Raw genomic sequence first — 15000 nt, 5'->3', positions numbered from 1 at the left:
AGAGCATCCTGACTGGCTGCATCACCACCTGGTACGGCAATAGCACTGCCCACAAAAGGGTGGAGCGAACTGCCAGAAACATCATTGGAGGTGAGCTTCCCTCCCTCCAGGACATCTATAACAGGCGGTGGGTGAAAAAAGCTCGGAGGATCATCAAAGACTCCAGCCATCCGAGTCATGGTCTGTTTTCACTGCTACCATCAGGCAGGCGGTATCGCAGCATCAGGACCAGCACCAGCCGACTACATGACAGCTTCAACCCCCAAGCAGTCAGACTTTTGAACTCTTGATCGTACATGATACATATATCAGCACTTTATTAGCCTCAGACTGGACCCACATTTTATACTTCTCTTAATAACACACTGGCAACTGAATATCAACCGACAGCTGAATGTCAACACAACACTCCATATTTATTTCCACTGATTACTGTTGCACGTGTGTATATGGTTGAGTGACAATAAAGGGATTTGATATTGGTTTGACATTGTGAACAGGGGACTCTCCTCAACCATCACCAGTGTGCAGCATCCGCCTGGATGATGCGACAGCAGCCATAGTGCTCCAGTACGCTCACCACACACCAGCTATAGGTGGAGAGGAGAGAGTAGAGGGATAAAGCCAATTAATAGATGGGGATTATTAGGAGGCCATGATTGATGGGGGGCCATCGGGGTAATTTGTATAAACCTCTACTCTTTACGAGAAGTACCCTGGGATTTTTAATGACCACAAAGACCTCGGTTTAACATCTCATCTGAAGGATACAGTATACTGTTCCCATCACTATACGGGGGCATTGTGGCCACACAGACTGTAGGGTGAGCACCCCCTGCTGGCCTCCCTAATACCTCTTCCACAATTTTTCCACAATTTCGCCAAGGGCCCATTGCATTAATGGAGGATATTGAGAGCATGTTCCATCAAGTACGAGAGAAGATACAGACTTCCTTCGATCTCTCTGATGAACTGATGACAATGTAATCCCAGACTTAGTCAACTATAGGATGATAGTGCATCTATTTGGCACTATCTTTGTCCTCAAACAAATAGCTATAAACAATCATGAATAGTACCCAGACATTCTCAAGTCTGTGCAGTAATCAAAAGAAGCTGTTTCACTTCATAAAGAATTGGCAGATCTTTGTGCACAAGGAGGATACAGGTTGACAAGGTGGATATTTAATTTCAGATACATCCTGACTGTCACTCCTCAAGAAAAGAGGAGCAAAGAGGTGAAGGAGCTGGACTTAGATAAAGACCTGCAGTGACACATGGAGGATGATACTTGTGATTTTAAGGCCAATCACCAGACGAGGTATTCTTTCAATGGAGAGTTCAGTTTCTGTCACCAGTGATTCTGGTTGGAAAGCAAATATTACAAGATCTCTTTAAGTAGAAATGTAGTGCGGATTACAGAATACCTGAAGTTTTTGCTGAACAATGGCAAAAATGGCTGACTGAATTACCAGAACTGCATTCTTTCAGGTTTTGGGAAGCTTAAGACTGCCCCCTTACATCATTGTTGTGATGCTGTGATTAATGGACTGTCATAATAATGTACATGTACCATTTCTGAAATCCCATGTTGCTCCACTTAAGTATACGATCATTTCCAGGCTCGAGCTTATAGCAGTTGTTTTAGCTGCATGAATGGATCATCTATTAAGAATGGAGCTGCAAATTGAAATGTCAAAGTCTGTATTTTGGTCCGAAAGCACAGTTGTTTTGAAATACAGAGCAAACAGAAACACATATTTCAAGATCTTAGTTGCCAATAGTCACCATTATTACCAAGATGACGCAATCATCAAAATGGAGATACATGAGCTCAGAGCTTAACCCTACTGATCACGCATAAACAACCTGTCAACCACAAGACAAATTTTGGCACCACAATTCCTTGACTTTCCAGAGACACGTTGGCCACAGTGTATTCCAGTGAAGCAAGAGTCTGCTAATGACCCAAAGTAAAGAGACATAGTTGTCTGTAGCACTGAATTAAAAAAGGAAATCCTTTGATGAAGTTAATCTCACACTTCTGTTCCTGGGGAAAAGTGTGGAATGGCTTCTGAGCCTGAAGCTTGTGTTTAAAAAGTTGAGATCGGCACAGCAGCAGATTGATAAACTGACCAAAGTCAAATCTCTCTGCAAGGCCACTCATGTTTATGACAAAAGAGGTCCTGAATTTCTCAACTCTTTCAGTGGAAAGAGTTGAGTAGACCATGCTGAGAAATATATTGTATGGTTCATTCAGCGAGAATATGTTTCAAAAGAAATTGCCCTGTTGGAGAAAGGAAAACCGTGTTGGATGGACAACTTCTATCTACAAACTGGACTTACATATGGCTGATGCAGTCTTGCGAGTTGGAGGTAGGTTAAGCTAAACCTCTTTGCCAGAAGAACAGAAATCCCCAGCAATAATCTTCAAAACCAGTCTCATTTAAGAGCTTATCCTATGTGCATAACCAAGTGTTGGGGAAGGAATCACACATTGTCAAAACGACAGAAAAATATTTGGATCCCCCATGCAATGGTGTGGAGAATGATTAAAGAATGCATCACTTGTCATTGTTTGCATGCAACGGCGGCACAACAAAAGATCTTACGGTATAAGCATGACCTGTATGGAGCTGAGATCAGACAATGGGACTCATTTTGAGAGTGCCAATCATAAATTCAGGACAGCCATTAAGGCCCTGGATCAAAACAACTTTTAGGCCTTTAAAGGCATGGGTATTATGTGGAAATTTGGGTCTCATCATAGAGGTCTTTGGGAACACCTGATCCGCTCAACCAAATATATCCTGCCACATGTGCTGAGAGAGCAAGCACTTACTGATGAAGCACTGCATACAGCCATGTGTGAGGTCGAGGCCATCATGAACATTTGGCTTCCCAAAGCTTCAGATCACCCAAGTGATATAGAGGCTCTCACACCTAACCACGACTCAAGAGTTGGCCACCTCTTCCACCTGGGCTCTTCAGAAAAGAGGACCAGTATATATATATATATATATATATATATATATATATATATATTGCTGATATTTTTTGTCGGAGATGGACCAGGGGGTATCTACCTCTACTGCAAGAATGGCACAAATGGAATAAGAAGACACAACATAAAACCTGTACACCTTGTTCTTGTCATTGAAGAAACCTCCCTATTGTTGGAGAATGAGTAGAATCCTGGAAATTATGGCAGATTCCAAAGTCTTGTATGGTAGGTGTGGGTCAAAACCAAGAACAGTGTACTCGATAGACCAATCCGCAACTCTGTTTAACTCTACAGACAGACTGATGCACACCTGTAGAGTTCTTAACCTCCAGCACTATTGACTCTTTCACTTGCACCGACTTTGGGCTTACTGATTATACGCTTGACAGTGATTTATAAGGATTGAACTGTAGAGACAATTTGTAAATGTTTGTATAGTGGATTGTATGCTGAACTGAACAAACTGTGCAAAACGTGTGCATGGATCTATAGACTGAAGATGAATTCTAAATGTTTAATTGAATACATTGATGATGTGTATGAATAACTGTTTTAATGTTAGCAGAATTATGTGATAAGAAATCTATTCTTGTATTATGGCTCCATTTGTTATATATTAAGGTAAATGCTAAATGCTTTGACCATACAGTGTTGGAGCCACCTTGCATTTAATTGTAAATGAATTATATTTATTATCTTGGTTTATTTACACTACAATTAATGATCTGATAGTTTGGTTATAACTTTATAGAGATAAAGTTATTTGATTAGTTAAAACCCAGAATCAGCAGGAAGCGAGGGGTCATGACTTATTTAGGGGTGGGGTTATTTGGAAATATCCAACTCGACAGAGAGGTGCGTTGTTTAAAACGGCACTACACAACTCTGACGTCAAGTAGACCAAAAGCTCTAGTGTGAGAACATACTTCATGAAAATGTGCTTGAATACTGAAAACAAAGTGTGTTTAATTTCATATATATATACAGTGAGAATATAAGTTGTTGACTGAACTACGGTGGCTGATGTGAAGTTCTTGTGTTCTTGTTTGTGATTGGCTCTTAGCTGAGTTCTTTCCCTGCTGTGCTTACAGGGTTGCCACAGAGACCGCCATTGAGTGACAGGCGTGTGGAGGTCCGTGATTGGCTGCTGCGGTGACTGCCGCATGAGCTCTTGCGTCTCGTGGAGTTTGCGATGGCGTCGGCACTAGAATCCATGCGTGTGACCGTGTTAAGGCTGCTGTGGCGGTTCTGTTTGAAGTGGATCGTGTGGAGTTCCAACTCGTCAAAGTTCGACATGTGAATGAAGGGACACCAGCGAAACACTCGCTTGAATCCCGCACGGAACCTGCAACATAAACACGCCAACACACTCTTATTCTGCATTCACTTCATTTTTTGAGAATTTACAGAATTACCATAATTACGAGTTTCTGACTGAAAAACAATTGACATCATTGTGTCTACATCTGTAATGTGTAATGTGTAGTGTGTGTAATGTGTAGTGTGTGTAGTGTGTGTGTAATGTGTAGTGTGTGTAGTGTGTAGTGTGTAATGTGTAGTGTGTAGTGTGTGGTGTGCGTGTGTAATATGTATGTGGTTTGGTACCTGCTGTTCAGGCAGCAGTATATAATAGGGTTGTACATTGATGAGCTCATTGACAGCCACAGCACAGACAGATACACCTGCTGGATGAACGTCCATTTATTCAGCTTTCTGTTGAGTCCCGTTACAATGAAATACGCGTGATACGGCAGCCAACAGATCGCAAATGTTACCACCACGATCACCATCATCTTCACAACCTAAACACAACATGACAACAACAATAATCATAAAACTCTGATAAAATAAATACATGAGTGATTGTGCAATGACGGTGACTTGTGAGGCCATGTGACGATTTATTTTCAAACCAACAATTTTCAAAAACTTCCAAAACACAAGCGAACCAGACAACGACATTTAAATCAAGTCTTAGGATCATTTTTGTTTTTATAAGTAATTTTACATGTAAAGACTATATGAACTGCAGGTCAGACACAATACACACATTTATCAGACTAATCAGGTGACAGTTTTACAGACTCTTTAAATAGGGACAGGTAGGATTGGGTCAGGGGGTTAGGTTTAGGCTGGAAATTTTCTCCAATGGGCAAACCCTCAGCAGGACATGAAACCTCAAACGTAGTATTACAAAATCACAATTTCCTCTAGAAAAAAGCAGATACAGCACACCTTTGGCAGTATATAATAGCTGGGGTCTACCATGAAGCCTGTTTCACTGGCTAGTCAGATAAGTTTTAGTTTAGTTTACGCCAACCCTGGATTTTTAGTATCACTAAGGTGGGTCAGTTTTTTACCAGTGTAAAACAGTACACAGTAACATCTTGGTTACTGTCATAACCTCCCCTCCCTGATGGAGGGAATGAGACGTTGTGTCGCTGTAGTGACACTAGGGGTCTCTCTTGAGAGCTTCGGTTACCTCTTATCTTTGAGAAAAGGCCAATGAGAATTGGCGAACAGAATTTGCATGCCACTCCCCTGGACATACGGGTATAAAAGGAGGGAAGCGTGCATCTGTTCAGACAGGTTTTGAGCTGAGGAGCCGAGAGTAAGGTCCCGGCCAATTCAGCGGCTAGTACAGTGTTGTGGCAAGAGGGACACAACATCTCATTCCCTCCATCAGGGAATGGAGGTTACGACAGTAACCAAGACGTTCCCCTTCTGTCACTCACTCGAGGTTGTGTCGATGTAGTGACACTATGGTTCCCTATCTAAAAACACTGTACAACACTGAACAGTATTACATGGACTGCTGATGCAGGTGCAAGCAAGCTGATGCGTGCCAAAATAGGGGGAGGTTAACATGTGGCAAATACGTCACATGGGCTTCCCAGCCACATTTGGAGGTGGCACGGTGGTAAGTCCTGCCTCGACAGGAAGGAGCTCTACAAACACAGCGACCGGGGGGCAGAGGGAATTCTGTACAAGAGAGACACGGGTCCGCCGATAGGAGGACCGAACCATGGAAAATACATCACAGGAGGTTACCGGAGTAATCAGTATCTGTGGATCACCTATTTCAGTACAGGAAACATGGTGCCTGCAGTGGGTCTGGCTGCAAACTCCTCCACTGAATTCGGAGCCAGAGGGCTAGGGAGGAAGGACATCCAGGGTCCATAACTCAGGAGAGGGGAAAGGCGCTATGCCCAAGCGATACACCCAGCCAGCTGTTCCGTATTACCGAATTCTACGGACCTGACAAAACACAGGACGAGACCGGCTCAACCCGGAGATTGTAAAATCTCGCAAAGTATTGGGCGTTTCCCAGCCCGCTGCTCTACAGATGTCTGCTAGAGAGGTGCCATTGGCCAGAGCCCATGAGGATGCCACAATCCTTGTAGAGTGTGCTCGAACCCGCAAGGGGGTAGGCACTGCCTGGGTCTGGTAGGCCAACGCAATGGTATCCACGATCCAGTGGGCAAGCCTTGGTTTGGAGACAGCGTTCCCTTTCTGCTGTCCACAAAAGTAGACAAATAGCTGCTCAGAGCGTCTAAAGCTCTGCGTGCGATCCAAATAGGTGCGCAAAGCACGCACCAGACATAGCAATGCTAAGGCTGGGTCTGCGTCCTTCTCATGGCAGTGCTTGCAGGTTCACTACCTGATCCATGAAAGGGGTCATAGGATCCTTGAACACGTAGCCCGGTCGGAGTCTCAGGATGACGTGAGAATCTGCCGAACCGAACTCCAGGCAAGTGTCGCTGACCGAGAACGCTTGACCCAACCCTCTAGATGGAAGTGAGCGCAATACCAAATGATACCAAATTATGTTTATTGAGAACGTCACAAGCAGAAACGGTTGTTAAAAGCAACAGCAGTGGAATATCGCCCCCTACTGACAACTGTTTAGGACAACATGGCATAAAAATGTCATTAAGCCTCAATAATTCACTGCAGCTGAAATACTATGAGGACATGTAAAATGATTGACAGGCAGAAAGTGTCACAGACAGCGGACACATTTTTGTTTATTGTTTACAGTCTAGAGCCGTCACAGAGACAACACACTCATTTCAGTAATATCTTTCAGGGAATAGGAAAATGTTTTACATTTCCATGAAAATAAAATCACTTACAGCACATAATTCCACAAGATGGCTGTATCAGAAAGGGATGGAAGACAAACACATCCTTTCATGAACTAAAGATGAACATACATTGAATTCTATAAAAGGAACATCAGATGAGTCTTTATTGCTTGTCATGTTGCTAGTATAAAAGAGCAATTAAGTCTTATAATTATTATGCATAGAATCATTCAGCATTAATCTGTATATAATGAAAGCTCAAGAAAGGAATTTTCTGCCTCTGTGAGATGGCACCACAAAGCACTGCTCACTCGCCAACTGCAAGCTTTTGGAATGGCATAAATACTTGAAGTAGTGAGTGTAGATGGAGCTAACCCTTAATGTAGTGGACGCGTAACCCGTGACTGTTCTATACGCGAGCATCAGTGCCTTGAATTTGATGTGAGCAACCATTGGCAGCCAGCACAGTTCAATTAGAAGAGGTGTGACGTGCTCTCTTGGGCTCGGTGAAGACCAATCATGCCACTGCGTTCTATTGCAGAGATTTATCTGTACATGCAGGAAGTCCTGCCAGAAGAGCATCGCAGTAGTTCAGTCTAGATATAACAAGAGGCTGGACGAGGAGTTATGTCGCATGCATAGTTGTATAGTGCAAATCTGCATGATCCAGCAGTCCTAGAAACCTTAACCCCTGTCCCTAACCCCAACACTGACCACAAAACAAACTTTATATTATTCCATTTTTATTTTCTCATTAATGAAAGATGTAGACATAAAAGATCACATTACATTCTCACTTTAGATCACATCACTGTGATTCTAAATCACAATCACATTTAAGCCATATCAGTGTGAACACCTTTCGTTTGGCCTTTAGTTGATCCTGGAAGTTTTCTGAGGAATGTCCTGGAATTTCACCCCCCCACAGAGTGAGTCCAACCCTGCTGTAGGTGGCGGCCATTACCACAAGAGGCAGGAGATAAACCAGCACTGCTACAATCACATGATACCTAAACAACGCACACAGTCAGGAAGGCATCATGGAAACATATCTGAATTAAACATAACTGACAATGATAAAGGATTTTATTAGTGCCAATCTATAAAGAGGTCAAAAGTGACAACTGTCTATCTCTCACATGATGGGGTCATCTGCAGGTCGTGGCCAATCCACATAGCAGAGTATTCTGGGCGGAACAGCTCGTGTTGTGGAATAAAAGCACAGCGGAAATGCCAGAATCACGGCCAGAATCCACAAGCACGCGATCATGCCTTTTGTGGCTGTTGCAGAGAGGCGGGGCTTCAGCGGGTGGATTATCGCCATGTACCTGATCAAAGAGGAAGTGGCATGAGCAGGTGTAGATTGTTCCATTAAACAGGAAGCACTGAGACATCACACACAGCAGCCACTGATGGCTTATATTGTCTTTAACAAGTTTTGAAGTGGACCTGTAGTTTGTGATTTGAAATGAATAGAAACATACCATTAAACCATGTGTGTTATTATTCAGGAAGCTAGCTATAAACATCTCACCAGCAGATATGGTGTATGCAGAACTACTATGAAAAGGTTTGTGTGGTTTGCTGTGAGGAAGGCAGATCTGAAGATGGTGACTGAGTCCAAACCTCAAATCATCATGGAGAAATCTTCTCATCCTCTACAGAACCCTCCGTAGTTTCAAGCGCACCTTTAGTTCTTTCCTTCCTGCTCACTGCTTTTAATCTGTGTTATGTCCCTCTTGTTCACTTGGTGGCAGTTTCCTCAGTCAGTTTTGTTTGGCTGGACTGCTGGCAGCCCTTGTTCAGGTCCATTATAAATCCCCAGTTGACCTGCTCAGGGTGGAGAGAGCCTTCAACTGGCAAATGCTGTGTGGCTTTTGACATGCTGGGTTTATGATCAAATGTATTTCTTCCACTAAGTCCTTACTGATTAAAATACCCCTTTTTTTAGCCTTTTAGTGTTGTAGTCCATGGTGTTACTTTTAGCTGTGGTTGGCTGTAAAATAATTGGCGGCTCGTCTGTTTTTGAATTGGTACTTATATTTTTATAGTAAGATGCCTGCAACTTAGTAAGAACTTTCTCCTTGGTAATTAGGACATTTAAGTGCCTTCTTATACCAGTTTTACACTGCATGCCAAAGGAGTGCGTGAGCCGAGCCGAAGCAGTGAAACTGCTACACTCTATACAGAAAATAAAGTTATAACATGGTTATCAGGAGTGAGCTATTGATAGCTAATACAAACTTGATCATCATGAAAATGATTTCACATGATGCTGGTGAAACCAAATGTAGTCTTGTAAAATGATTTAATGTAGTAACAGCCAACACAATAAGCTCTGCTCATTTCAAACATCATTTAATGGAAGGAGGAGGACAATGAGCATGAATGTTAATTAGCAGAGAACAGTGATCACCCGGTTTGGCTCGATCATTCTTAATAACATACTTAATAACATAGTCAGAAATAAGAAATTATACACAACCATTGAATAGAGTTATCTCTTTGTTCAAACATGGGTGTTGCTGAAACCTATCGACATGTCCGTCACTGCTTTTTCTGGCCTGGTATAAAGCGGGATGTGGTGCAATACTGAAAAACATGTCATAATTGTCAACCAGTTGATTCTGCTTCCTCATCTGTATCCAATACTGGTCATGTAATAATGACCAGTATTGGTCCACTTTCACACTCCTAAGCCAGCTACCAGTGTCTTTTAATGATAATGAGTGTAGCTACCCGCTTCCCAGAGACCATTCCTCTGTGGAAGATTACGGCAAAGGCAGTAACTGAAGCCTTGCTCAAATTCTTCTCCCTGTTTGGCCTTCATGATCAGGGTTTAACATTTTATTTTGAGAGTGCTTTCCCCAAGTCCTGAAAAGCCTTCACATTAAGCACATCTCTCCAGTGCTTCTCATCCTGAGAGTCAGGGAGCACTGGAGTGCTTTAACTACACTCTTAAATCGATGTTGTATGCTTACTGTCAAGAGGTTGGTAAGAACTTGGAAGACATTGTTTAGTTAACTATTTCCATCCTCATGTGTACAGAGCTTGTGAGACAAAGATGTAATCGTGGTTTGACAAAAAAGCAAAAGAACAAGCGTTTGAACCAGGTGATAAAGTACTCGTCCTGTTCCTGGTTCCACATTGCACGTACGATACATTGGCCATTATGTAATCAAGATAAAAGTCTCCGATCGTGATTAAAAATCCAGGTGATGACAGATGTGTGTATCCCATGTAAGTATGCTAAAAGCTTAATATGAGTATCAGTCCAGTATTAAGGCTGATTCTCCCCCGCCAGCAACAAAAACTGTTAAAGACTATTGTTGTGTTTTCTGTGGAGTTTTGTTATTTTTTATTATTATTTATTTATGTTTAATTCAAATGTGTACATTAAACTAAAGTTACAACTGTTATAAGGAATGTTTGAGGTTAGTAGCCTAATGGTGTAGTGCCTCTTTAAGAGATGAGTGTGCTGTGGAACATGTGACCAGAGCTCACTGTGTGAAAAGGAAGCGCGATTCATTGAATCTATAATGACTTCAATCCGGTGTGCAGCCACTTGGTGAGCTCTCTTAATTTTAAATGTTTCTTGTCTGCTTTATGATGTACGCTTCATGTTGTCTGCTGTCACCATGCTATGTTGTTATCTGTGTTTGTGTCCGTTTCACGTTACAGATAATGCTATGCTCCGGTAGATCTAAACAATCTAACGTTAGTTGACTGATAAATATATCGCTATGCTTCAAAGTTATAAGTTGACGAGGTAACCGTGAGACAAAGCTAACATTAGACATCGCTATACTAGACATGTCCAGTTGTTAACTTTATTTGAATTTATAAATGTTTGAAGTATGAATCGCGGAACGGTATTTAATGTGAGTAATGTTATTCTTCCTGGTTTGCCACGGAGCATTCTGGGAAATGTAGTTTCTTGCTTGCAGAGGTTTGGTAGGATTTGAGTATGGTGTATAATGTAAAGTGTGAAACGTGTATATGATAATTGTGAAATTATTATTATAGCATATTAATATTGTTATAATTAGTATTTTGATTAATGTTATTTATTGTTGCATATTATTATTATTATTATTGGGCTATTGAATTGTGTTTGTACTAATACACATGAAAATTGAAATGTTGTATTCTTCTTATTTTCTCAGGTTTATTACCTGGTTATTTATTGGTGAGAAAAATAAACAAACAAAAGTGAACCAAGAAAAACCTGAGTAATATCCTTTTGTACACCGGGTTGCCCTTTCCGTGGGGAGAACACGGAACAACTATACAATTGTTTAACCTGATTCAGTTGTCTTATCTTCTGTTGCAGAGGACAGGAAGCTGAAAGTCCTTTCCGATGTCCTGTTAAAGGTTGATTAAAGACCAGAGCACCTCCCTCATCTTTCAGAAATGGAAATAGCAGATGTTGTAACTGTAGTAAAAATGTTCCTCAGCTCTTTATTGTTAAACATCTGTCTTGAAACACGACATTGACTTAAGGTCAACAGCACCATTACAGTTTTTTTCAATCGCTAACAAGCTCTTACCCATATTTCAGATACTTTTTCTAAACTCTTAACACAGACTCACACCTACAAAACACAATTGGCCAAATGGATCATTTTCTTTTCAAAAACAAATATTGTTAAATATATACTAACTCTTCATTTCAAAACAGAACACATCTTTCTCTGCACACACTAACTTTACCAAAACACTGGAAATCTGACTCAAAATGAAATGATTCTGTCAAAGAATAACACTTGATTTCACTTCACAAGGTTCATGCAGTCAAAGTACACCAGGTTTCAAAATACTGGCTATTGTTGACATTACAAAAACTGCATAGACTTTTATGTTTCAGTTTTACAGGTATTTGCATGCAAAACATGCAATCCACCGTTTTTACACTACATTTCTTGGTTGGGAACTGTATGTCCACATGTACAGTAATGTTCACATTCAAAAGCATTCCAGTAAAAAGCAAATCAGTTTTTTTTCCTACAGTACAGTAGAAACACAGAATGATAGAACAGAAAACGTTTTACAGTATTGCTTACAGTGAACAAAATCCATGAAACACACAAGAGCATTCTGAACAAAAAAATAACAGCATAAAGCCCAGATAAATAGGGGGGAACTAAAAAAAGCACAAAATTACTGCATCTCTCACTGCTCCTGCACCTCGCACTGCACCTCTCACTGCACCTCTCACTGCATCTCTCACTGCATCTCTCACTGCATCTCTCACTGCTCCTGCACCTCTCACTGCACCTCTCACTGCATCTCTCACTGCACCGCTCACTGCACCTCTCACTGCTCCTCTCACTGCACCTCTCACTGCACCTCTCACCGCATCTCTCACTGCTCCTGCATCTCTCACTGCACCTCTCACTGCTCCTGCTCCTCTCACTGCTCCTCTCACTGCTCCTCTCACTGCTCCTCTCACTGCTCCTGCATCTCTCACTGCTCCTCTCACTGCTCCTGCACCTCTCACTGCATCTCTCACTGCTCCTGCACCTCTCACTGCATCTCTCACTGCTCCTGCATCTCTCACTGCATCTCTCACTGCTCCTGCATCTCTCACTGCATCTCTCACTGGGCCTGCTCTTCTCCCTAGGCCCCTTGCTCTTACTCTTCCTCGTCCAGACATTACAGTGTTTGTCTTTTTCTGTTTCTGTTTCCAAAAACATCACTCCTCAAAGTTCTCCTTTTACTGTATAAGTGTCAATGTAATAGAAAAAAATAACCCCTGCCACTGAGTCTAAGCCAGACTGGAATCAGCTGTGGTTGGCCCAATTTACCCAACATAAATCAGCTGTGTGTCAATTAGTCAATTGTTTGTTTATTATCAGCTGAGATATATTGTTTTTGAAATGATATCATTGCAGAAGCAGAGGTTTTTATACTGTATCTAAGGTTTGGAATATTGTTTTTGCTATTGTGGGATGGTGTGTGTTAACATTTGTAAATACTACAAAAACAATCCATAATTTTGTTGGGAGGTATAGCTTGTCTGTTAAGAAAATGTAAGCATTGTGGAAATGTGTTCACTGACTGCATATTGTGTGAAAACGACATGAAATGTGTGAATGGCATGGCCACAAAAGACCGATGCTGTGCTAATTGTGTTAAGAGTTTTGATAACGTGACAACTGGTTGGACAAACGCTTGTCAGCAACTGTAAAACAGCATCTGTATCGGGTTAACTCTGAAAAGCATGCTCTCTTGCAAAAAGAGGTAGAGTATATGCTAGCCAACAACATTGTTGAGCCTAGTTTAAGTGCATGTTGGTTACAAATCCGATGGTACATATAGTTTTTGTACTGATTCCCAGTAGGTCAACGCTATGTCCTGACCTGATTGTTTTCCACTCATTTAGGATTGATGGTTGTGTTGACCGGGTGGGATCTGGTATATTCGTCACAAAGCTAGACTTGCTTAGGGGATACTGGCAAGTGCCACTCACAAGTTCAAAGAAATCTCAGCCTTCGTTACTCCTGATGCATTCCTTAATTATAAGATTATGGCCTTTGGAATGCGAATTGGTAAACTACTGTGGCATATATAAGGTGAATTGCTGGAAGAGTGTGTCCTGTTGAAGGGAAAGTTGGCACAATCTGCAGCTTGTTACGAGTGACCATAGTGAGTTGCACTGGCTTTTAGGCATGGCAGGTTACTACTGGAAGTTTTATAAGAACTTTACTTCCCCTTCTGTCACTCACTCGACGTTGTGTCAATGTAGCGACACTAGGGGTAGCTCTTGAGAGCCCCGAACACCTCCCATTCTTTGAAAAAAGGCCAATGAGAATAGGCGAGTGGAATTTGCATGCCACTCCCGAATTAGGAGTATAAAAGGAGCTGGAATGCCACTCCATTCAGATTTATTCTTCAGAGCTGAGCGGTTATACTATCAGCGAGATGAACACTACTGCTATTCCATTCACCTCTTAAGAAGTGTATGCTGATGGAAATATGGCGCATTTCCAGTGGCTTTCTCTCCTTCTGCACAACGAGTGCAGATTTCACCCCTGGGCAACTCGACAGAGCTAAAAGATAGTATATTCCTATAGACTATATTTATCTATTAGAGTACACACATTGACATTGAACGTCTTTTTAAAGGATGTGGTCGTTATCTCTCCGCTTCCGACGGCCACGGCGCTACCTCACGTGTCTGGGCAGCAATCACACTGAAGCAGTGTCTGTGGATGGTTCATGTTCTCATTGTGACCATAGCAACGTTGCGGTTGTGGCTTTCCTTCTTCCGTGGGAAAGCCACTCTAGCCACCCCCCCGCGCTGCGCCTTCAACCCACGGGTGTGAGGCCGACCCGGCTGGCACTGGAGGTGATTTGGGGAGTTTAATGGCTGCAGTCTCGCCGGGTAATTCCCCGTTCCCCAGCACGCTCGTTTGCTCCCGTCTGGTTCTGAAATGAGAACAGCCCGCCTCACAGCCAGCATGACGTCTCTTTTGGGCCTGCGAGCAGGATGAGACTTCGCTCGCTGCATCGGAGAGCGCACTGGTGATGTCGGACACCGATGACTCGACTGGGCTGCCACCTTTGGATCTGCCCGCCCAGTCTGAGGTTGACGCAAAGCTGACCACCATGCTTGCCTGTGCCGCCGTGAGCATCGGGTTGGACTGGAACCCTCCACCCTCCCCTGAGCGTTTGCGGATTGATGATTGGTTCCTGGGTTGGGGGCGGCAATCACGGCCACGCCCTACCCCACCCCCCCAGTCCCTTTCTTCCCGGAGGTGCATGATGAACTGACGAGGAGGGCACCTTTCGCTGCCCGAAACAGACTTCTGTGTTCGTCCGTTCTCACTACCCTTGACAGCGGGGTGGTCCACTGACGAGGAGGGCACCTTTCGCTGCCCGAAACAGACTTCTGGGTTCGTCCGT

At 42.7% G+C, this 15000-nt stretch overlaps 1 protein-coding gene across 1 annotated transcript in view; it reads right to left on the bottom strand.

Moving 5' to 3' along the window:
• The window catches only part of LOC127618781 (neuromedin-K receptor-like), a 22714-nt gene that overhangs the window by 1595 nt on the left and 6119 nt on the right, over positions 1–15000 (bottom strand). Inside the window, exons 2-5 of the mRNA XM_052091421.1 lie at positions 8232–8420; positions 7952–8102; positions 4610–4806; positions 1–4349 (exon numbers count right to left, since the gene is read on the bottom strand). The exon at positions 1–4349 is cut by the window's left edge and continues 1595 nt beyond it. Of these exons, the coding sequence (XP_051947381.1) occupies positions 4064–4349; positions 4610–4806; positions 7952–8102; positions 8232–8420 (823 nt within the window). The 3' untranslated portion in view covers positions 1–4063. The remainder of the gene's footprint in view (positions 4350–4609; positions 4807–7951; positions 8103–8231; positions 8421–15000) is intronic.

The sequence above is a fragment of the Xyrauchen texanus genome, chromosome 25 (assembly GCF_025860055.1).
Source record: "Xyrauchen texanus isolate HMW12.3.18 chromosome 25, RBS_HiC_50CHRs, whole genome shotgun sequence".
In the NCBI taxonomy this organism is placed as follows: domain Eukaryota; kingdom Metazoa; phylum Chordata; class Actinopteri; order Cypriniformes; family Catostomidae; genus Xyrauchen; species Xyrauchen texanus.
Note: the sequence above shows the minus strand (reverse complement) of the source record. Positions and strands in the feature narration are given on the sequence as shown.